Here is a 22,070-nt window from a genome sequence, read left to right as displayed (position 1 = left end):
GTCTGATTTCAACCTCACTCAGCTACCTTCTGACAATTTGATTTCCCGTTAAGCCGGCTAGAGAGCTGGACACTGGCTGGCCGGGTGCAGTGGCTCATGCCTGTAATCCCAGCACTTTGAAAGGCCAAGGCAGGCGGATCACCTGAGGTCAGGAGTTTGAGACCAGCCTGGCCAACATGGTGAAACCTTGTCGCTACTAAAAATACAAAATTAGCCGGGTGTGGTGGTGCGTGCCTGTAGTCCCAGCTACTCAGGAGGCTGAGGCAGGAGAATCACCTGAACCTGGGAGGCGGAGGTTGCAGTGAGCCAAGATGGCACCACTGCACTCTAGTCTGGGCAAGACAGAGCAAGACTCTATCTCAAAAAAAAGAAAGAAAGAAAGAAAGAAAGAAAGAAAAATTAGAGAGGGGCACTGGCCAAGCTAACATCACTGTGTGCCCACCTGATTTTCTATTCTTATTATAAATGAATGTGGCTCAACGCATTTTTCTCCTCCCATCCCTAATCCATCCTAGAGTCTCACAAACAGAAAAGAACATTATGCAATACAAGTCAAAGCACAGAAAACATAGAATCTCTTCTAGCATCCTAAAACAAAGGCGTTAGGTCACTCCTGGCTGTGTACAAAGTCTGGCTGTCTCATCAAAGCCTAACCCTTTGTCAGAGAGCAAGCAAAGGCTTCTTTTCTTCATCCATTGCTGTGTTACTTAGAAGTTTTCACTTGCAAGAGGCAGAGTTTAATTTGAACTAACTTAAGAATAAAAATCAGGATAGATTTTATAGGTTAATATCTGTGAAAAATCCAATGCTAGGTGTCCAGCTTCAGGCGTGGTTGGATCTAGGTGTTCAAATAATGTAATCAGGCCTTTGTCTGATTCTTGTCTCATTTTTCTTTTGTGCTGACCTTACTCTTGGGCAGGTTCTCTGCACACTGTGGTCCTGGCAGCCCCAGGGTTTCATACTCTAATTTGGAAACCCAGCAGAGAAACTTCTCAAGAGTTCCAACAGAAGTTCCAAAATTGAATCTCATGGGCATGGCTTAGATGACATGCCTATGCCTACACCAATGGCTGCAGCCTGCAGAGCAGAGCATGCTGATTGGCCCGCCCTGAATAGCACCAGTGGCCCACTTCCAAAGAGCTGGAGCCAGAGATCACCCTCACCATGCGCACACAGAACGACAGTGGGAAGCAGTGGTTGCCCAACTTGAAAACAGAAAACCGTTACTGAAAAAAGGGGAAAGAATGCAAGGCATGGGAAAGAAACCAGATTCCCAGGACTAGATCCAAGGCCCTCTTCAGGTTGATCTGGGGGAAAACGTGATAGAGATGTGAACCCTTAATATCTGAGACAGGTCTCAGTTAATTCAGAAAGTTTATTTTGCCAAGGCTGAGTGACAGCCTCAGGAGGTATATGTGCCCAAGGTGGACAGAGCACAGCTTGGTTTTTTATTTGTTTGTTTGTTTTTATTTTTATTTTTTATTTTTTATTTTGAGACAGAGTCTCACTCTGTTACCCAGGCTGGAGTGCAATGGCATGATCTCGGCTCACTGCAACCTCCGCCTCCCGGGTTCAAGTGATTCTCCTGCCTCAGCCTCCCGAGTAGCTGGGATTACAGGCGTGTGCCACTGCACCCGGTTAATTTTTGTATTTTTAGTAGAGACACTTGGCCAGGCTGGTCTCAAACTCCTGAACTTGTGATCCACCCCCTCCCTGCCGGACTCCCAAAGTGCTGGGATTATGGGCGTGAACCATTGCGCCAGGCTACAGCTTGGTTTTATACATTTTAGAGAGACATGAGACGTCAATCAACATATGTAAAATGAACATCGGGTTCCATGTGGAAACGTGGGACAACTTGAAGCAAAGGCAGGAAGACTTGAGGCGGGGAGGGGGCTTCCAGGTCATACGTGGATAAGAACGGTTGCATTCTTTTGAGTTTCTGATTAGCGTCTCCAAAGGAGGCAATCACAGAAAACTGTCTCAGGGAGCAGAGGGTGGCTTCGAATAGATGGGAGGCAGGTTGGCCCTAGGCAGTTCCCAGCTTGACTTTCCCCTTTGGCTTAGTGATTTGGGGACCCCAAGGTTTATTTTCCTTTCACAGAGATAACTCGTGGTCTGGCTACAGGTTGAGAAGAAATGGGATGGGATGGTGGGAGATTTGGATTTCAGGGACAGAGGACCCAGGGGGAGCCTCTGTGGGGCTGGTGACTCCAGGACACAGAGGGTGGCCTGCAGTACCAGCTGCTGTGTGAGGGAAAGAGCTGATTCAGAGTCACAGGACTCTGCGTGGTCCTCGACAGGTGACATGAGCACCAAAGGATCCTTCGCACGGGCTTCTGGGTTCAGAGTGGCCCGAATGAAACGTTTGTTTGAGGGAGTGGACAGGCCACCCCACCCTCTGCCCTTCAGGGCAAGGTAAGGGAGTCACGTTTTCCTAACTGCTGTGCTGCTAATATCTGCTGGTCTCACACGAGTCCTGTTAGCCTACGTCACCTGGCTGAGGCCAGTTGCATCTAAACTAACTGATGAGATTCAACCAGACCTTGGACGGGACGCTGGTAGATTCCACAAGGTCCTGCCCCATGGAGGGCCCCTTGGCAGGCAGCCAGCAGTCTATCCTGACCACACCCTGCCCTTGCTTCCTGCCCTTCTCTACGGGGCTGTATCAGGGTTCTGGGAAATGGGGGCCGGAACCCCTGGCACAGGGCTTGGCTTAGAGTAGGCCCAAATAAACGGCAGTTGTTCTTAGTACTACTGGATACTCCGCATGCCTAGCACACAACAGGACACCTGTGACCAGGTACGTGACGCGCATAGCCAGGCCAGATAGGAGGCCCATACAACTGTAACCGTGAATACAACTGCTGTTACTCTAAAGACAGGAAGACAGTAGCAGGTGCTGAACACCTGTGGGCTGTTTGTGGTTTTGTTTTTCTGTTGGGCTGGGCTTTGTCCCCCTTCCACTCACAGTTCTCACCGCTCCTCTCTTCTTCACAAGGCCACCTGCTGTAAATGTGCTCCAAGTGCAAACAAACTTTTTCCCTCTCATCCTGACATCCAAAAGGTTGTGTCTTAGAAAGCTAGATTCCCCCAGTCCACCTAGGACCGACTCACAGGGCTGTCTATTAACTGTGCAGGTTTGTAGATGCCAGTGAGCCGAGATCGCACCACCGCACTCCCGCCTGGGTGACAGAACGAGACTCTGTCTCAAAAAAAAAAAGAAAAGTTAAATAACAAAAATAAATAAAAGGTTCAGGGACTAGGGACGTGGGGGTGAGAGAGTTGGATTCTGATGTATCCCAAAGCTTGAGCCACCGTCCTGTGGGCACCCACCAGGTACCAGGCCCCAATAGGAAAGTCCTGATCACTAGGCCCCGCCCCCTTTGCCCTACTATCAGGCAATCAAAGTCTCCAGACCCGCAAGTTACTGATTAACCCTAGGTTTTGAGAAAATAAATAACAATAACTGAAGGGACAACGTAAGCCAAGAAACAAGCTGGGCAGCTCTGGGAGAGAGGAGTGCCAGACAGCTGTTGTCAGCAGGCGCCTGGCCAGAGTGAAACACGCTCTGCCAATGCCCAGGTGCTGAGCGACAGCGTCCCCCGGCCCCTGGGCCCACAATGGCCTGCACCAAGACCCTACAGCAGCCCCAGCCCATCTCCGCAGGAGCCACCACAACCACCACCGCTGTGGGCCCCGCTGTGGATCATCATGGCGCCACAGAATGTGACCTGGAGTGTCTGGTGTGTCGGGAGCCCTACAGCTGTGCCCGGTCGCCCAAGCTGCTGGCCTGCCAGCATGCCTTCTGCGCCATCTGCCTGAAGCTCCTGCTGTGTGTGCAGGACAACACCTGGTCCATCACCTGCCCGCTGTGCCGCAAGATTACCGCCATACCCGGGGGCCTCATCTGCAGCCTGCGCGACCACGATGCGGTGGTGGGGCGGCTGGCCCTGCCATGCACAGAGGTACCGCTCTGTCCTCAGGAGCTCACGGATCCTGCTGCCTTGGCAGCAGGGCACCCCAGCTTGGTGGGAGAGGATGAGCAGGATGAACTAAGTGCCAACCACGTGGCAGCCCGGCGCCTGGCCGCACACCTACTCCTGCTGGCTTTGCTCATCATTCTCATTGGGCCCTTCGTCTACCCTGGTGTCTTACGGTGGGTGCTCACCTTCATCATCGCCCTGGCCCTGCTGATGTCCACCCTCTTCTGCTGTCTCCCCAGCACCCGGGGCAGCTGCTGGCCCTCCTCCAGGACTCTCTTCTGCAGAGAGGAGAAACACAGCCACATCTCTTCCATTGCCTGAGCCCCCTCTGATGAGGCTGCACCTGCAGCCCTTTCTGCTCTTGGGCCCCCTGACTTCCACAGTGAACAGGGTAAGGGATGACAGACTAAGACTGGCTCCTTTGGGAAGTCACATGCCAGCGGGGCTTGCAAGCCAAAGCCGAGATGGCCATCCTGGGTCAAGAATTACATGCTTGGATGGCAGGCTTGCCCCTGCCCTAGTGATAGCATAGCTAAACTGTTGGGGGTAGGGGAGGAGACAGACTACTTGAACACGACTAGATGGCGAGAGCACCCGTTCCTCTTTTTCCAATGTTCCTGGTTTTTTGTTATATAACTTGATGAAAGTATTGCAGTATTGATGCTATTGTAGAATAGAACTGGAATTCCATTTTTTTGCAATTTACATAGCTGGTTTATTTTTTTGTTTTCCTTTGGTTTGTGTGTGTGTGTGTGTGTGTTTGGGGCAGCAATTGGTTCACATTTCCCGTTGTTACACATTTTCCCTCCTGGGAGCTTGGAGTCCACGGGGAGGGCCCACTCTGCTTCCTCTAACTGAGCATCTCGTGCCCATCCCAGCCTCGGCAAATGTCCTGATTGTTTGGGTCTCCCATTGAGTCTACCCCAGTGTTGGAGAGACAAAATGTGTGTGACGGGATGGTGTTTCTGAAGCTGCAGGGGGAGTACCAATTTAGCTGGCAGAGTTGGAGAGGGGTGGAAAGGGCAGGGATTGGGAATAGCTCCCAGCATCCTTACTTCCCCACTCAGAGCCACCAGGACCTGACTTAGCAGCAAATGTCAGGGTTACCAGGACCGCGGTCCACATACAGCGAGTCCGGCTACCCATCTATTTCATAGTCCCACACGTTAGAACAAGATCTTTATGGATGTTACTTTCTTTCGTATTGCATCCCAAGTCCCATTTGACCTTCTGTCATAAAGATAAGAGGCCCCATAAATGCAACGGTCCTCACCAATAACCCCACTTTTCCCACCTCACCCTGCGAGTTGCAAGGTTTTCTGTGCCTTCTCTCTACCGTGTCCGCTTCTTAACACAGGGGAGGCATAAGCTGGAGGAAATGACTTTCTATGGTTGCCAGGGGCAGCCTCAGACAGGGGTTTATGTAGGAGTGCAGGGGAGCAGAGGCTGGGAGGCCACACGTGATTTCCTTCCAAAGGCCCCATAAATGGGAAACAGACTTGAAACCTCACAGGAGTGCTGGTGTCTCAGGGCAACTCTGACACCCATGCCATTGGCCCTAATGATGACTGGAACTGAGAGTGTATGAGTGTGTGGGCATGCACAGACCCACGCCTTTAAGCCAGACCAAGTGGGCCTGAAGAACACCCTGTCTCCCAAGAGGAGGAGGGTCACTGCCTGAGCTGCCCCTGGGCATGTCAGTTTGGGATGGCTGCCAGTGGGATAGGCAAAGAACATTCCCTCCCTCTCACTCCTCCACTCTTATTCAATCTGTAATATTTCTCCGACTTTTCACCAAGATCAAAACCTCCCCTAAGGGTTCAGTTGCTAATGGCACCATTTCTACCATAATAACAGTGGGTATTTGTTTATCCAATACTCACCCTGTGCCAAGTACTGTACTAACTGCTTTATATGCACCATCTAGTTAATCTTCACAACAACCTTATGAAGTACAGGCCAGTATTATCCTTGTCTTGCAGAAGAGGAGCTTGAGGATCAGAGAGGTGAATTCGCCTGCCTGAGGTTGCATAGTCAGTCAATGCCAGAGCTCCCTTGAGAATGAACCCGGGGCTCCTTCTGCCTCATGATGCTGCTTCCTTTGTGTGCAACTCCAAAATAAGCGGGAATCTCGTCAGCACTTGAGGGTTTTTGAGAGGTGCATGGAGAACAAGAAACTAATTTCAGGAGCCTCCAAATTCTATGCAGTCAGTTGCTCAGAGAGGCCAGAGAATTTTAGAATCTGTCATCCATGCCAAAGAGAAGAAAAGAGAATGATAGGCTAGGTGCGGTGGCTCATGCCTATAATCCCAACACTCTGGGAGGCCAAGGTGGGTGGATCACTTGAGGTCAGGAATTTGAGGCCAGCCTGGCCAACATGGGGAAACCCCATCTCTACTAAAAACACAAAAAAATTAACTGGGCATGGTGGCGGCACCTGTAATCCCAGCTTCTCTGAGCCTTAGTTTGCCACCTGTAAAGTGGCAGGTGGGAGACACACTCCTCCCAGGGCCTACGTGAGGATTCAGGATGCTGCTGGGTGAGCATCCAGCGTCTAAGGGACTGCTTTTATCAGCCGCCTTTGACCTCCTTGAGTAAATGGGTTTCTTGGGGCCTGTTCAGCTTGACAACCAGCAGGGGGCAGCCAGTCGAATGAGAAGCGTTGTCCAGGGCAGGCCAATCTGAGCCTATGACCTAGGGGGAGGTCCTAATGATGAAGAGAAATTATAGGGAAAGGCCAAATTTCATTCCCATGAGGCCCGTCTCCCTATGCAGCAGCCTTAGAGGCAGACATACCTGGCTTGAATTCCAGTTCTCCACTCACGAGTCACTATGTCTCAGGTTCTTACCCATGAAACCGAGGTTATGATGCATACCTCATAGGCTTGCTGGGGAATCAGTGAAATAAACCACAGTTGAGCACTACAGAGGGGAAGACAGGAAGAGACAGAGAGATGGGGTTGAGTTCTAGAAAGCCCTAATGGGAATGATGAGAGCAGACATTTAATAAACCTGGGCACTAGAATTCACCTTTTCCATTATCAGCCTCAGTACCAGCAGCGTCCTCAACAATATGATGATAATAATAAATGTTGACATTATTTAAATGCACCATGCAAAGTGTATTACATATATTATCACATATGCTCTGAAGGAGGTACCACTGTTGTTCGCAAATTATCAGTGAGGACTTTGAGGCACAGAGAGGTGAAGAAACATGCCTGAGGTCACACAGTGAGATGGTGGTGGGGCCATGAGTAGACTGCAGAAGTTTAACTCCAGAGTTTGGGCTTTGAGTAGCTTTGCTGTACCAGACGGAACATTGCAGCACATCATAAGTGATCAAGGTATGTGGGTCCCCTGTCCCTAAGACTGAAGAATTAAGAAGAGCTGGCATCCTCCCATTCAGTGACAGCTTCCTGATTTAGTGGGTGCCTGGGACAGAGGGTTGTGGGAGTCTACCTGTCCCACCGCCCAGAGCCACTTCCTTGCCTTACCTGATTTATTGCTGGGGACTCCTGTTCATTGTTAGAACCCCTTTGCAAATGACTGGAGGAAGCTTTTCAAGCTTTCCTAAAATAATTAATTCTTTGTCTGTGGCAAAGCAGAGCCATTCTAGGAAGAAAGAACTTTCCCACAATTTCTTGCACATTAAAAAGGGAAGTCAGATCCAGGCTCTTGAATGTGTCTGGAGGTGTTCTCAAGAACTTTATATTTTTGTTAGAATATCTTGAAATCACATTTTTAAAGTAGGGGAGGGTGTATCTCTGGGAGAATTCAAAATTCTGGAAGAATTCTCTCTCTAGAGAATTCAAAACACCATGGAGGCCAGGCACAGTGGCTCACTTCTGTAATGCCAGCACTTTGGGAGGCTGAGGTGGGCGGATCACTTGAGGTCAAAAGTTCAAGACCAACCTGGCCAACATGGTGAAACCCTGTCTCTACCAAAAATACAAAAATTAGCCAGGCGTGGTGGCATGCACCTATAATATGAGCTACTTGGGAAGCTGAGGCAGGAGAATTGCTTGAACCAAGGAGGCGGAGGTTACAGTGAGCTGAGATCATGCCACTGCGCTCCAGCCTGAGTGACAGAGCAAGACTCAGTCTCAGACAAACAAACAAAGAAACAACAACAAAAAACCCACACCATGGAATCTAGATTCCATCCATTCATTTATTCAACAAATATTTCTTGAGGTTCTGTTCTGTGCCTGGTACTGAGCAGGCTATGCAATCCTATTTAATGAGGTAGGGAAATTAATGGATGCTGAGCATCTGTTATGGGTGGAATTGTGTTTCCCCAAATATGATACGTTGAAGTCCTAACCCCCAGGGTGTGACTTTCTTTGGAAACAGGTTTTTACAGAGATAACTGAGTTAAAATAAGGTCATTACGGTGGGTGCTAATCCACTATAACTGGTGTCTTTACAAAGAGAGGACATTTGGACACAGAGATACATGTATAGAGAAAAGATGGTGTGAAGACACAGGGAAAAGGCCCTGATAGAGGCAGAGATCGGGGTGATGCATCTACAGGTCCATGGATGACAAAGATTGCCAGGAAAACACGAGAAGTGAGGAGGGAGGCCCGGAACAGACTGTGTCTCAGCCCTCAGCAGGAACCGACCCTGCTGACACCTTGACCTTGCACTCCTAGGTTCCAGAACGGTGTGAGCCCAGACATTTCTGTTGATCAAGCAGTCAGTGGCACCTTAGGAAGGTGGCCACCTTAGGAAGCCAATGCACCTCTTCTGTGCCTGTGCTTGCACAGTGCCCATCAAACCGGGCTACTTCAAGTCCAGCTAAGTCACTTTCCCAGAGTCTTATAGCAGATAAGTAGCAGTGTCAGCCACAAAATCAAGTCTGGTTGACTCCCAAAACTAGGTCATACTTCCTTTTCCCATTTTGTGGATTAAAAAAATCAATGCTCAGAGAAGCCCTGTGATTACCCCCAAAAATGCCCAATACCTTGTAGATAGAGTAAGAATCAGAGCCCACAGTTCCTGAATGATCCTTAGTCCACATCTCCGCCTGGATGTGCGGTCAGGCAGGAAGCCTAAGAATTGCTGAATTATGGCCGGGCGCGGTGGCTCACGCCTGTAATCCCAGCACTTTGGGAGGCCAAGGCAGGTGGATAATGAGGTCAAGAGATCAAGACCATCCTAGCCAACATGGTGAAACCCCGTCTCTACTAAAAATACAAAAGTTAGCTGGGCATGGTGGCACACGCCTGTAGTCCCAGCTATTTGGGAGGCTGAGGCAGGAGAATTTCTTGAACTCGGGAGGTGGAGGTTGCAGTGAGTGAGGTCCTAGAATCTGACCCGACTGTTTGACTCCAGGGCTGCATCTGCACTTTCCACTCTCCACGGTTTCTCTCAGCAGCCTGTCTGCAGTGAGAAGCAGGCCAGCTCCTCTTTCAGGACACTGAGGTGCCCACTGTAAGAGGCTGTTTGCTCAAAGAAGACAGGACTACAGTGGACATTTGTCTTCTCCTCTTTCCTTCAACTCTTGAATTGATTCAGCCACCCAATTTCCCTTTCTAAGGAAGCCACCCTGTGCTTACTCTTGTTGAAGGGAGAGTTCCACCAGCAACTATTACACAAAGTGCGGCCCTGGTCCTCCTGCAACTCACCACCCTGTTTCACCCGCGGTCGTGACATGATCTAAATCAGCAGTCCCCAACCTTTTTGGCACCAGGAACCAGTTTCATGGAAGACAATTTTTCCATGGACAGAGGGAAGTGGGGGCAGGACGGGGAGTTGGTTTAGGGATGATTCAAGCATATTACATTTATTGTACACTTTATTTCTATTATTATTACATTATAATATATAATGAAATAATTCCACAACTCACCATCATGTAGAATCAGTGGGAGCCTTGAGCTTGTTTTCCTGCAACCAGAAGGTCCCATCAGGGGGTGATGGGAGACAGTGACAGATCATCAGGCATTAGATTCTCATAAGGAGCGTGCAGCCTAGATCCCTCACATGCGCAGTTCACAATAGAGTTCATGCTCCCATGAGAATCTAATGTGGCCACTGATCTGACAGGAGGCGGAGCTCTGGTGGTAATTCAAGCAATGGGGAGAGATTGTAAATAGAGATGAAGCTTCACTCACTTGCCTCCTGCTCACCTCCTGCAGTGCAGCCTGGTTCCCATGTTATTAACCCCTGATCCACGTTATTCCAATAAGATGCTCTTTTCCAGAACTTCCAAGCTAGAGCCAGTGATCCAAGGAGAAATGAGGTTTTGAATGTGGCTGCAGCAAACCAGATTGTCCCCACATCTGGTGCTTCCCCTCTGGTTGATTCAGTGAAGCCTCAGGTTCCTTCTCTACAGTTAACTTTTCTTCAGATAGCCTGAATCAGTTTCTATTGCTTGCAACCAATATCCCTGAATGAATGCAGGAGCTGTCCAGGACCCCAGCTGCTGAAAAATCCCACCATGGGCCTCAGCCCCTCCAAAATGCCAGGCAAGAAGCAACGCCACAGGTCAGGTGGTCGGGAGCCCTCCTACCACATGTCCCCACCCTCCTGAGAGCCGACCTGACTTTGTGGGGAGGTTTCCCTGACGTCAGGCCCAGGAGGGCAGTGCCCATGTTAGCTCTGCCTACAAGTGGGGTCAGACAGGAAACATGGTGTGGAGCTCAGGCCAGCCACTGTTAGAGGAGGCTAGCTAGCCTCCACTCCATCGGCCTCATGATCCCCAGAGGAAACAAGCTGTAGTTCTCCAGACACCCAGCGAGAGCCCATCACTGGGGTCAGTCTGCAGAAGAAAACCGTCTGCAAAGTCACTGTAGATGCAGCAATTTCAAAGCAACTGCAGCTCAGTGCACACCCATGAATGAGAGGGAAAGGAAAAAGAACAATATTCGTGACCAATGCTCATGAGCGCTTCCTGCCTGCAGGTTCTGTTCTAAAAGCTCCCTGAACTAAACTTAACTCTCGTATTCTTCACGTCAACCCCATGAGGTAAGTGTGATGATTCGTTGTGCTGGGCATTTTACACATCTTCTCGTAGAATCAACACAAAACCCCTATTCAGGCAGGAAACTGAGGCATAGAGAAGGTCAGAGAAGGTCAGCAATGTGCCCAAGCGGCAGGGCTGGATGCGGAGCCAGGCAGGCCAGTCTGGCTGTAGATCCCCCTCTTAGCCCCTGTACCTACCATCCCCCTGCCACCCCGAATCATTCCCATCCTTCCTCACTTTCCCCTACCCCCATCAGAACAAGCCAAGGAAAGAATAGGGACCTTGGTCAAGACAGACCTGGGGTCAAAACCAACTTCTAGGGCCAGGCGCAGTGGCTCACATCTATAATCCCAACACTTTGGGAGGTCGAGGCGGGCGGCTCACTTGAGGTCAGGAGTTCGAGATCAGCCTGGCCAACATGGCAAAACCCCTCTCTGTGAAAAATACACACAAAAAAATTAGCGGGGCATGGTGGCAGATACCTGTAATCCCAGTTACCTGGGAGGCTGAGACAGGAGAATAGCTGGAACCCAGGAGGCAAAGCATGCAGTGAACCAAGATCGTGCCAGTACACTCCAGGTGAAGCGACAGAGTGAGACTATATCTCAAAAACAAACAACAACAACAAAACCCCAACGTCTGCCGTTTACGCTGTCTGTGACCTTGGGTGTGGTATGTGCTTACCCTGAATTTGGAAATGTAGGCTTCTCAGGCCTGCCTGATACAGATTTTACAGCAATTCAATTAGCTGACATGTACCACACCTGGCACGGTTCTCAGCACAGAGTGGGCACCCTCTTATCCCATCAGCCTGTCAGGTGCCTGGCAAGGTGTACAATTTAAGGGACACTCCTGACCCCCCCCCACCCCCACCCCCATCACCATCACGCAACCTGGGGAAACAAGATCTACCCATATTTACTAAAGTAAAAAAATTGAAGGAAACTTGAATCATAACGTAAGAGAGTATTTCTGGAGGAGAAGCAGGTTCTGACTAGGGAGAGACTTCTGGGATGCTGGTAATGTTGGTAATGTTCTATTTTTTTCTTTGAGACAGGGTATTGCTTTGTCACCCAGGCTGGACTGCAGTGGTGTGATCATAGCTCACTGCGTCCCTGAAATCCCAGGCTCAATCAATGTTCCTGCCTCAGCCTCCTAAGTAGCTGGGACTAGAGGCATGCGCCACCACACCCAACTAATTTTTTTTTTTTTTTTTGTAGGGTCTTGCTGTGTCCTGTGTTGTCCAGGTTGGTCTTGAACTCCTGGGCTGAAGGGATCCTCCTGCCTCAGCCTCCCAAAGTGCTGGGATTGCAGGCATGAGCTACTGCCTAGCCTGTTCTATTTTTTGACTTAGGTGGTAGTTACACAGGTGGGTGTTTACTTTATAATTATTTGTAAACAGTGCATACATCTTCTATGTGCTTTTTCTGTACATACATCATAGCTTTTAAAAAGTTACATGTAATATAATAATACCATAGAGTCTAAGAGCTTGGTCTGAGACTCTGATGTCTGTTCAGTCTTACACTGAGATGCCCGCTCTGTCCACATTTGCTGCACTGAGGGTTTCAGAGCTTTGTGAATTGCCCTGGAGAGAAAGCCTTCATCTAGCCCTGTTGATCACTACTGCCTCCAGCTTTGCCCTGCAGTAAATTCATTCTCTACACTGCAGCCAGAAAGGGGCCTTCGGAAAAGAACAAATTTCAGCCTTGTTTAAAACTCTTTGGTGGTTCTTCCTTGCCCTCAAGGTAAATCACACCCTCCTTAGTAAGGCCTCCTGGACCTGGCTTCTTCTTAATACTGGGCCTGACTTCTCCCTGCCCGCCCCCAGCATTCCTTAATTAAGTTATGCTGGCAGGACAGGATGGCTCACACCTGTAATCCCAACACTTTGGGAGGATGAGATGGGAGGATCACTTAAGTCCAGAAGTTTGAGACTAGCCTTGGCAACATAGGGAGACTCTGTCTCTACAAAAAATATAAAAATAAGCTGGTGTGGTGGTGTGCACCTGTAGTCCCAGCTACTCAGGAGGCTGAGGCAGGAGGATCATTTGAGCTCAGGAAGTTGAGGCTGCAGTGAGCTGTGATTGTGCCACTGCATTCCACCCTGGGCAACAGAGCAAGACCCTGTCTCAATAAATAAATAAATAATACTGAATGCAATGTGATGTCCTAGATTTGATTCTGGGACAGTAAAAGGACATTAGTGGAAAAACGGATAAATTCCATACTTTAGTTAACAGTAAGTACCAATATCCAATACCGGTTTCTTTGTCTTGACATATGTACCATTGGTTTATATAAGATGCTAACGCTGGGGAAAAACAGGATGAAAGGTATACGGTTCTTACATAAGAACTCTGTAACTCTCTTTGCAACCTTTCTGTCAATCTAAAATCCTTCCAAAATAAAAAGCTTACTAAATAAATAAACAACATAATTAAATCCTAACTCAACATTTTAGATAGCTTTGATGCTATCTAAAGCTAGACTTTGAGCTGAAGCCTATTTTCCTACATTAAAAAACAAAGATTAGGCCCGGCGTGGTGGCTCACGCCTGTAATCCCAGCACTTTGGGAAGCCAAGGTGGATGGATCATGAGATCAGGAGTTCGAGACCAGCCTGACCAACATGGTGAAACCCCGTCTCTACTAAAAATACAATAATTAGGCAAGCATGGTGGCATGTGCCTGTAATCCTAGCTACTCAGGAGGCTGAGGCAGGAGAATCACTTGAGCCCAGGAGGCGGAGGTTGCAGTGAGCTGAGATCGCGCCACTGCACTCCAGGCTGAGTGACAGAGCGAGACTCCGTCTCAAAAAAAAAAAAAACACCAAAGATTACCAAATGTTAGAGGAGTTCTGAAGATTCAATAGTGTCAAACAATCCCAACAGAATAAGGATTGAAGGGAATCGCTTTCTTACCGTGTGATTCAAGGTGATTTAATGCACGTTCATGTATCAGCTAGAGGTACTTCATGTACCACCAGTGATACAGGTCTCACACATTAGAAAATATCAGACCTGGGGCAAGTGCAAAGCATTCTTAGATAAGAAGCAGGTACAGGTCATGACTCAAGCCTCTGTGTAAGAGATATGGCAGGAAACTACATAATTATTACCTAATACATGAAAACAGTGAGGAGTGGCTGGGCACGGTGGCTCCCGTCTGTAATCTCAGCACTTTGGGAGGCCAACGCGAGCAGATCACTTGAGGTCAGGAGTTGGAGGCCAGCCTGGCCAACATAGCAAAACCCTATCTCTATTAAAAATACAAAAATTAGCGTGTGGTGGCACATACCTGTAATCCTAGCTACTCAGGAGGCTGAGGCAAGAGAATTATTTGAACCCAGGAGGTGGAGGTTGCAGTAAGCCAAGATCGTGCCGCTGTGCTCCAGCCTGGGTGACAAAGCAAGACTTAGTCTCAAAAAAAAAAGAAAAGAAAAGAAAAGAAAACAGTAAGGGGCAATATTAACCCAAATGGCTTTGACTCCAAACCCCCAACACTTAGCTCTGCCAATTCCACTTGATGGTCCAATTAATATAAAGTTATTCAGTTATTTGGGTCAAAGATGGCTTGGAAACACAAACAGATTGCTCAGCAATGTCACATCCATGGTAACCACACATCGTCCGAAGCAACCTCCACCCTGGCCTTCCTCTAAGGGAGTGTCCAATTCCTCCGCAAGAGAGCTCAGTTTATTTCTGAGTGTGGTAAGGAAAGAAATAACCATAAATGGCCTTTTGGTTCATTTGGTCTCAAGTTCAGCACAACAGCATTATAGGGATCCTCTATGGGAAAGGATATGGGCTGCCTTCAGTGACAGCCCCCCTAGAATTCAGTTCCATTCAACAAACACCCAGGCCAGGCAGGGCCTCACGTCGGTCCTAGGAGGAGAAACATCAGCAGGACATAGCAAAGCAGGCTTCTCCCATTCAGGATCCATTATCCACAACTCATCTAAATAGGTGTAAATATCAAGGGCAGGATAGCAGAATCAGCGAGACCCCGGTTCAAATCCTGACTCTGCCACCTTTTAGCTCGGTGATCCTGGCCAAGTTATTTAACCTCTCTGGGCTTCAGTTCCTTCCTCTGAGAAATAGGGCTAATAATCACATATAGTGCATAGGGTTGAAGGATATAACGTATGTAGGGAAGACACACGGAACCAGTAATAGGGACAGTGATCCCTAAGCAGTATTCATGGTGATTCCTAGAACTTCCACAAAAATTAAATTCAATAATTTAGTTGTTCCAAACCTGACTGATCATCAAAATCACCAGGGGAGTATATTAAAAATACAAATTCTTAGGCTCCCACATCCCTGAGAAATTCTAAACGAGGTAGGGCCAGCGGAGGGCCCAGTAACCTCTGTTTCCATTATACGCTCTTGTGCCTACCCATAGTAGGTACCCAATGAATACAGGCCTCTTTCTGGCCTGGACTATTGCAGTAGCTTCCTAACCAGCTGCCTCTGTCCACTCCTGTCTCTCTGCCCTCCACACAGCAGCCAATGGGATCCTTTCAGAAGGTGAGATCATATCAGTTCACTGCCCCCAACACTCTACAACGCTCCATCCACAGCTCTAACTGAGTAGACGACCCTACGACAGTGGCTCCTGACCCTGATCACACATTTGAAATACCTGTGGGCCAATCGCAAAGACATAGAATCAACCTAAATGTCCATCCATGGTACACTGGATAAAGAAAATGTGTGACATATATGCCATGAAATACTATGCAGCCATGAAAAAGAATGAGATCAGCTCTTCTGCAGGAATATGGACGGAGCTGGAGGCTATTATCCTTAGCAAACTAATGCAGGAACAGAAAACCAAACACTGCATGTTCTCACTTATAAGTGGGAACTAAATGATGAGAACTCATGAACACAAAAAAGGGAACAATAGATGCTGGGACCTACTTGAGGGTGGAGGTGAGGAAGAAGGGAAGGAGCAGAAAAACAACTACTGGGTACTGGGCTTAATACCTGGGTGATGAAATCTGTACAACAAAATCCTGTGACATGAGTTTACCTATATAACAAACCTGCACAGGGTCAGAGGCCATTGATGTACCCCTAAACCTAAAACCTTCCTTAAAAGTTTTTTTTTAATTATTTTTTGACATGGAGTCTTGCTTTTTTGCCCAGGCAGGAGTGCAGTGGTGCCATCTTGGCTCACTGCAACCTCCACTTCTCAGGTTCAAGTGATTCTCCTGTCTCAGCCTCCCCAGTAGCTGGGACTACAGGCACCCACCACCACACCAGGCTATTTTTTATTTATTTATTTATTTATTTTATTTTTGGTAGAGACGGGGTTTCTCCATGTTGGCCAGGCCGGTCTTGAACTCCTGACCTCAGGTGATCCTCCCACCTCAGTCTTCCAAAGTGCTGGGATTACAGGCATAAGCCATCTTTCCCAGGCAGGTATTTTGTTTTTTTCCTTTTGTTTTGTTTTTAAAGAAAAGAAATACCTATGGGTTTCTGAACAACACCAATGCCTGGCCAGATCCCAGACCAATGGAATCAGAATCTCTGAGAGCGGGGTCCAAATAGGGTTGCCAGATAAAATATAGGACATCCAGCTATACTTAAATTTCAGATACACAATAAATAATTGTTTAACATAAGCCTATCCTGTGCAGCCTATCCTGTGCAGTATTGGCACATACTCATATTAAACAATTATTCATTGTCTATCTGAAATTGAAATGTATCAGAGAGTCCTCTATTTTCATTTGCTTAATCTGGCAACCCTAGGTCTACGCATCAGCTTTTTTTTTTTTTTTTAATTTTGAGACAGTTTCCCTCTGTTGCCCAGGCTGGAGTGCAGTGGCGCAAACATGGCTCACTGCAACCTCCACCCTCCAAGGAGCTGGGACTACAATCTTGCCCTACTATGCCCAGCTACCTTTTGTATTTTTTGTAGAGACGGGATTTCACCATGTTGCCCAGACTGGTCTCAAACTCCTGGGCTAAAGCGACTCACCCATCTTGGTCTCCCGAAGTGCCGGGATTACAAGTGTGAGCCAGGGCACCCAGCCCTCATCAGCATTTCTAAAAAGCTCACAGTGATATGGCCCCCAACTGTTTGACCTCATCTCATCCAGGACTCTCCCCCAGCACTCTCCATTCTTCTCTCGCACCTTTCTCTTATAAAGGTCAACCACACTCCAACCTCAAGACCTTTGCAGTTGTTGGGTCTACCTTGGATGCTCTGCCCTGTAACCCGACAGCCTCCTCAAAGATCGCCGGCTGGGGTTCCCTGACTGCTTCATCTTCTATAGCATGACTTCTCTACTTTACTTTTTCTGTAAAACAAATTAAAATCAGTTTGTTGACTGGGCACGGTGGCTCACGCCTGTAATCCCAGCATTCTGACAGGCCGAGGTGGGCGGATCACTTGAAGTCAGGAGTTCAAGACCAGCCTGGCCAACATGGTGAAACTCGTCTCTACTATTACTACTAATAATAATAAGTAGCCAGGCATGGTGGTACAAGCCTGTAATCCCAGCTACTCGGGAGGCCGAGGCATGAGAATCGCTTGAACCCGGGTGGTGGAGGTTGCAGTGAGCCGAGATTGTGCCACTGCACTCCAGCCTAGATGACAGAGTGAGACTCCGTCTCATTACAAAATAATAATAATAAAATCAGTTTGTTTACTCTCCATCTCCCTCTACCTATCCCCCAAAGCAGAATGTAAGCTCCATGATTTTGCTGGAAACACTTCAGTTATTTCCGCTGGTATATCCTCAGTGTCTAGAACCCCACCGGCCACTCCGCACATCCCAGTTGAATTAGTCAATGGTTCATCAGAAGGCTTCCCCTCCCATGACTCCCTAAACATTCCTTTGGGGGAGAGTTACTTAGAGGAAACTAAATTCTTCAATGTCCAATACCAAACCCAAAAAAATCTCAAAAGCATACACCAAAAGAGGTAAACATATTTTCTCTATCTCTCCTACCCATAGCCTCAATGATGGGATTAGGGCCTGTGTGCAGTGGGGGTGACCAGGGTAAGGCTTGGGTGCTGGGCAATGGCTAAACAAGATCCAATATCCAAAGACAAGTGTGTTCAACACAAGGTCTCTAACCAAATTAGAAACAGGGCAAAGCAGAGGCGTGCAGAGCAGTGCCTGGTCCCACAAAGCCAATCTGGCTGGAAGGGACTGACAGATATAACCCATTATTCCCCTAAGGCCTGCACATGATTGACCCATTTGACCTTCACAATAACCTCATGGGTGGGTAGAGCTGCTTTTCTTGGTCCTGATTGGCCAGTAGGGAGATAAGCAGATGAAGGATGGAACATTCGGCTCTGAGCTGGGATGCTGGTCTCTGACTCACGTCGGTACCTTTTCTTCCCATAGCCCTAGACTGTCTTCACTGGGTGAAAGAGCAACAGCCTCTGAAGCCGCGATGACTCATGCTCTAGCTCTGGTACTCATTAGCTCTGTGGTTTCTGCACTGTCTGGATCTGAGCCTCAGTTTCCTCTCTTGTAGAATGGGTGTGATGAAATTTCACAGGGTTGCTAGGGGAAAGAGATCCATTCATTAAGTGCTTCTTTTGAGCACCTAAGAGTGCCAGGCACAGTCCCTGGAGCCGGGCATACAGCAGAGAGCAAGGGAGCTGAAACCCGCCCACCCCCAGGGCTTTTAAAGTCTAGTTGGGGCTGGGCACGGTGGCTCACGCCTGTAATCCCAACACATTGGGAGGCCGAGGCGGGCAGATCACCTGAGGTCAGGAGTTCGAGACCAGCCTGGCCAACATGGTGAAACCCCATCTCTACTAAAAATACAAAAATTAGCTGGGTGTGGTGGCCGGTTCCTGTAATCCCAGCTACTGGGAGGACTGAAGCAGGAGAATCGCTTGAATCGGGAGGCGGAGGTTGCAGTAAGCTGAGACAGCGCCATTGCACTACAGCCTGGGCAACAAGCGCGAAACTCTGTCTCAAAAAAAAAAAAAAAAAAAGGTGGAGGCAAAACATAAACTGGCAAACAAAAAAATGAACAAAATAATTTCAGAGTGATAAATGGCTATGATTAAAATAGAACAGGACTGGAAGCCTGGTGCATGATTCCACAGCCCTTAGAACAGTAACTGGCACGTAGTAGGTGCTCAGTAAATTTGTTCAATGACTGAATGTGCTGGGTGGTCAGGGAAGACTCTCAGATGCCATCCCGAGAGGAGACCAGAATGGAAAGCGGGAAATGGACTGGGGAACTGAAGGCAGACGGAGGTCTGAAGGCAGAGGGAGGTCTGAAGGCAGAGGGAGATCTGAAGGCAGAGAGTCCCAGGCGCGGGAGCCTCCAGAGGCCCTGAGACAGGGCCAAACTTAGGGTTAGGGAAAATGAAAGAAGAATCAGGAAGAACTTGGATATCTGAACACTTTGCAAACTACAAAGTGCTGCATATACGTGTGGGAAGGGGGTTTCTGTGGCTGGTTCTTTGTTAACATTGTACATTTTTGAAGACTTCCATCCCCGTGGCTTTAGGGCACGCCACTCTCGGGGCCGAGTCCTTCGCGGGCAGTTTCTGCCAAGTAACAGCCCTGCAGGGCCCCTCTCCTGCGCCGCGCGGCCTCGCTGCTTCCTGGAGGGTAAATGGACCCACACACAGAGGTGGCGCCGCGGGCTGGCCGGTCACCTGCAGAGGCCAGCGCCCCTGTCGCGGTGGGTGGTGGAGGCGGGACGGGCCGGGTCGGGACCTGCAGCTCGCGAGTCCGAGCCTGAAGGCCTCGCGCCCCCGCGACGCGCTCCCGAGTGCTCCGCCCGGCCGGCGGCGACCAGGCGCGCTCAGGGCAGGCGGCGGGACCGGCCGGGACCGGGACGCGGCGGGGAGGGGAGGGGAGGGGAGGGGCCGGGCAGGAAGAGCCCGAGCCGCTTTCGCCGCCTCTGTCTTCGCCTTCTTCGCCGCCGCCTCCAGGTAAGAGGGCCCCGGGGCCGCTCGGCCGCGGAGGCGCGCACCCCGCCGGGCCACTCCCCGCCGGCCCCACGCGGGGCACCCGGAGCCTGGCCCGGCCCCGTGGCCCTTTGCCCTGCACCCCGCCCTCCGCCCCGGGCACCGGACCCACCAGGAAGCAGCGGGCGCTTCCCCGCGCTGCCTGCCCGGAGCCCAGGCCGCCTGCTAGCGGTTGTTTTCAGAGGCGGAAGTGCCTTTAGAAATCTTGTGGGGCGGCGGACGGGGAAACTGAGGCCGGGCGGACCACTCCGGCGACCCCAGCCTCCGGCTCCGAGTTCTTAGAGGTCACCCAGCCGCTCCCTTGACGAAGGAGGACGCTGGTCAGGGTTACAGAGGAAGGGAGCTTGCCCAAGGTCACAAGGGGTCACTGCCCTTCCCCTTGCCCCACGTGGCCCCTCCATGCCCCCGTCAGGAAGGCCTCCAGGACCCCCTCGCCCCCTCTCTCCCTGTCTCCCCGCAGACTCGCAAACAGAGAATTCCAGGGGGGTTTGGAGAGCCTCTGGAGAAAAGCTCAGGCCCCTCATGTTACAAGGAGGCCATGTCTTCTGCCTGAAGTTACAGGAGGGAAGAATTATGGCTGCTGACTTTTGAGTGGATTTTGCAGCTCGGTAAACTGAGGCTCGGCGAGGTGAAGTAACTTCCCCAAGACCACACAGCTAGGAAGCAAGAGATAAAAACCTGGGCTACCTGCCTGGAGAACCTGACCCAGTTCTTGGCACAGAGTTGGCCTCCACAGTGCCTTTGCCCTGACCAGCCCAGCCCTTCCCTGGGGTCGCACAGGGAGTTAGGAGCAGGGCCAGGCCAGAATCCCAGAGTACTACCTAATTCGAAGTAGGAGTCAGCTCAGGAGCCCTCCTTTTCCTAAGTCAGTGTTTATTTCATTGCAGAAAATATGAAACTCCATTTTAAGCTTTGGGAACATGCATTTGTTCATTCACCAAATATTTGTTGAGCACCTACTGTGTGCATTCTTTAGGCATTGAGGTTACAGCAGTGAACAAAATGAGCCCTGCCCTCAGGAAGTACACTCCAGAGGGTGGAATAAAGCCCTCCCCTTCAGTCTGGGGAGGGAGGGCTGGGCACAGGGGAGACCACTGGAGTCTCCCCAACTGTGAAGTGCATGAAGACAGCAGAAGAGAGCGGTATTAGAGTGGCCTCAAGCCCTCTGGGCCATGGGCCTCCTTGAAAATGCTTCTGCCATCCTGAGCCTTCCCACCCCCAAGGATTTGGGGGGTAGGGGTAGGCAGGTAGTGAGTGTTCCAAAGCATTCCTTTAACCACAGAGCCTGGAGACCTGGGCTGGAAAACTGGTACTGCCACTTCCTTGCTGTGTGACCTTGGGTATGTCACTCTACCTCTCTGGGCCTCTGTCTCTCTATCGCACAATGTGGGGATCATACTGTCATAGTGTGGATGAAACTGCTTCATAAATGGTGTGAGCTACGTCTGAGGCCTTACCTAATCAAGCATAAGCAAGGGTGTGTTTATTTAGAGGTCTGGTGACTCTGTTGATAATTACTATTATTATTCCTTATAAAGAAATGTAAGAGTCAGAGATGGAAGCAGCTGGGCTCCAGGCCAGGAGGCTGAGGCTCCCTGCCCAGCACCAGAAATGGGATGCTCATGTCACTGTCAGCATTTCGGTTTTTCTGACCCCTGCAGCCTCGTGTGCAGCATCAGATAGAGATGGGCTCAGGTGCTAGCTTTGCAGCTTTGTAACTGAGTGATCAGGCAAGTTAAATGACCTCTCTGTGACTCAGTTTATTCATTTGTAATATACCCATCGCCAAGGTTGTCGTGAAAATTAAAGACGCTGAAGCCATAAAAGGCCCAGTGCAGTGTCTGACACTTTACACTTTTTGGGAGACTTTATGCTTTTTAGGCCTAAGGCCCAAGGAGGAGTCAGACAGGTACAGTTGACTGATTAGGTTGTCATAGCTCAGTGTGTAGCTCCCATAAAGGCTGGAGTCTGGAGGATTCTTCATAAGGCTCAAACCATCCCTCCCTACTCTGGTGCCACTGGGCTGCAAAGGCTGGATCAGCCACCCGGGCTGGCTAATGTGGGACCTGAGAAGTTTCAGTGGGTGGCTTCTCACTGTGTTCTCTTTTGGTCTGTGTGTTTTGTAAACAGTGTTGTAGGTTATAA

The 22,070-nt window shown here is 49.5% G+C and overlaps 2 protein-coding genes across 2 annotated transcripts in view; both read left to right on the top strand.

Annotated features, from left to right (window-relative positions):
• Positions 1-1,611: 1,611 nt before the first annotated feature.
• RNF186 (ring finger protein 186) lies at positions 1,612-4,677 on the top strand. The gene has a single exon (XM_012439746.2). It carries the CDS (start codon positions 3,624-3,626, stop codon positions 4,305-4,307), a length of 684 nt encoding a protein of 227 aa, XP_012295169.2. The 5' UTR covers positions 1,612-3,623; the 3' UTR covers positions 4,308-4,677.
• Positions 4,678-19,815: 15,138 nt separating this feature from the next.
• The window catches only part of TMCO4 (transmembrane and coiled-coil domains 4), a 117,744-nt gene continuing 115,489 nt past the window's right edge, over positions 19,816-22,070 (top strand). The window contains exon 1 of the mRNA XM_064363378.1: positions 19,816-19,889. The gene's annotated coding sequence lies outside the window, so the exon portion shown is untranslated. The remainder of the gene's footprint in view (positions 19,890-22,070) is intronic.

The sequence above is a fragment of the Aotus nancymaae genome, unplaced genomic scaffold (genome assembly GCF_030222135.1).
Source record: "Aotus nancymaae isolate 86718 unplaced genomic scaffold, 86718_ANA_hifiasm-v0.15.2.pri h1tg000053l, whole genome shotgun sequence".
In the NCBI taxonomy this organism is placed as follows: domain Eukaryota; kingdom Metazoa; phylum Chordata; class Mammalia; order Primates; family Aotidae; genus Aotus; species Aotus nancymaae.
This window is presented reverse-complemented; position numbering and strand designations above follow the sequence as displayed.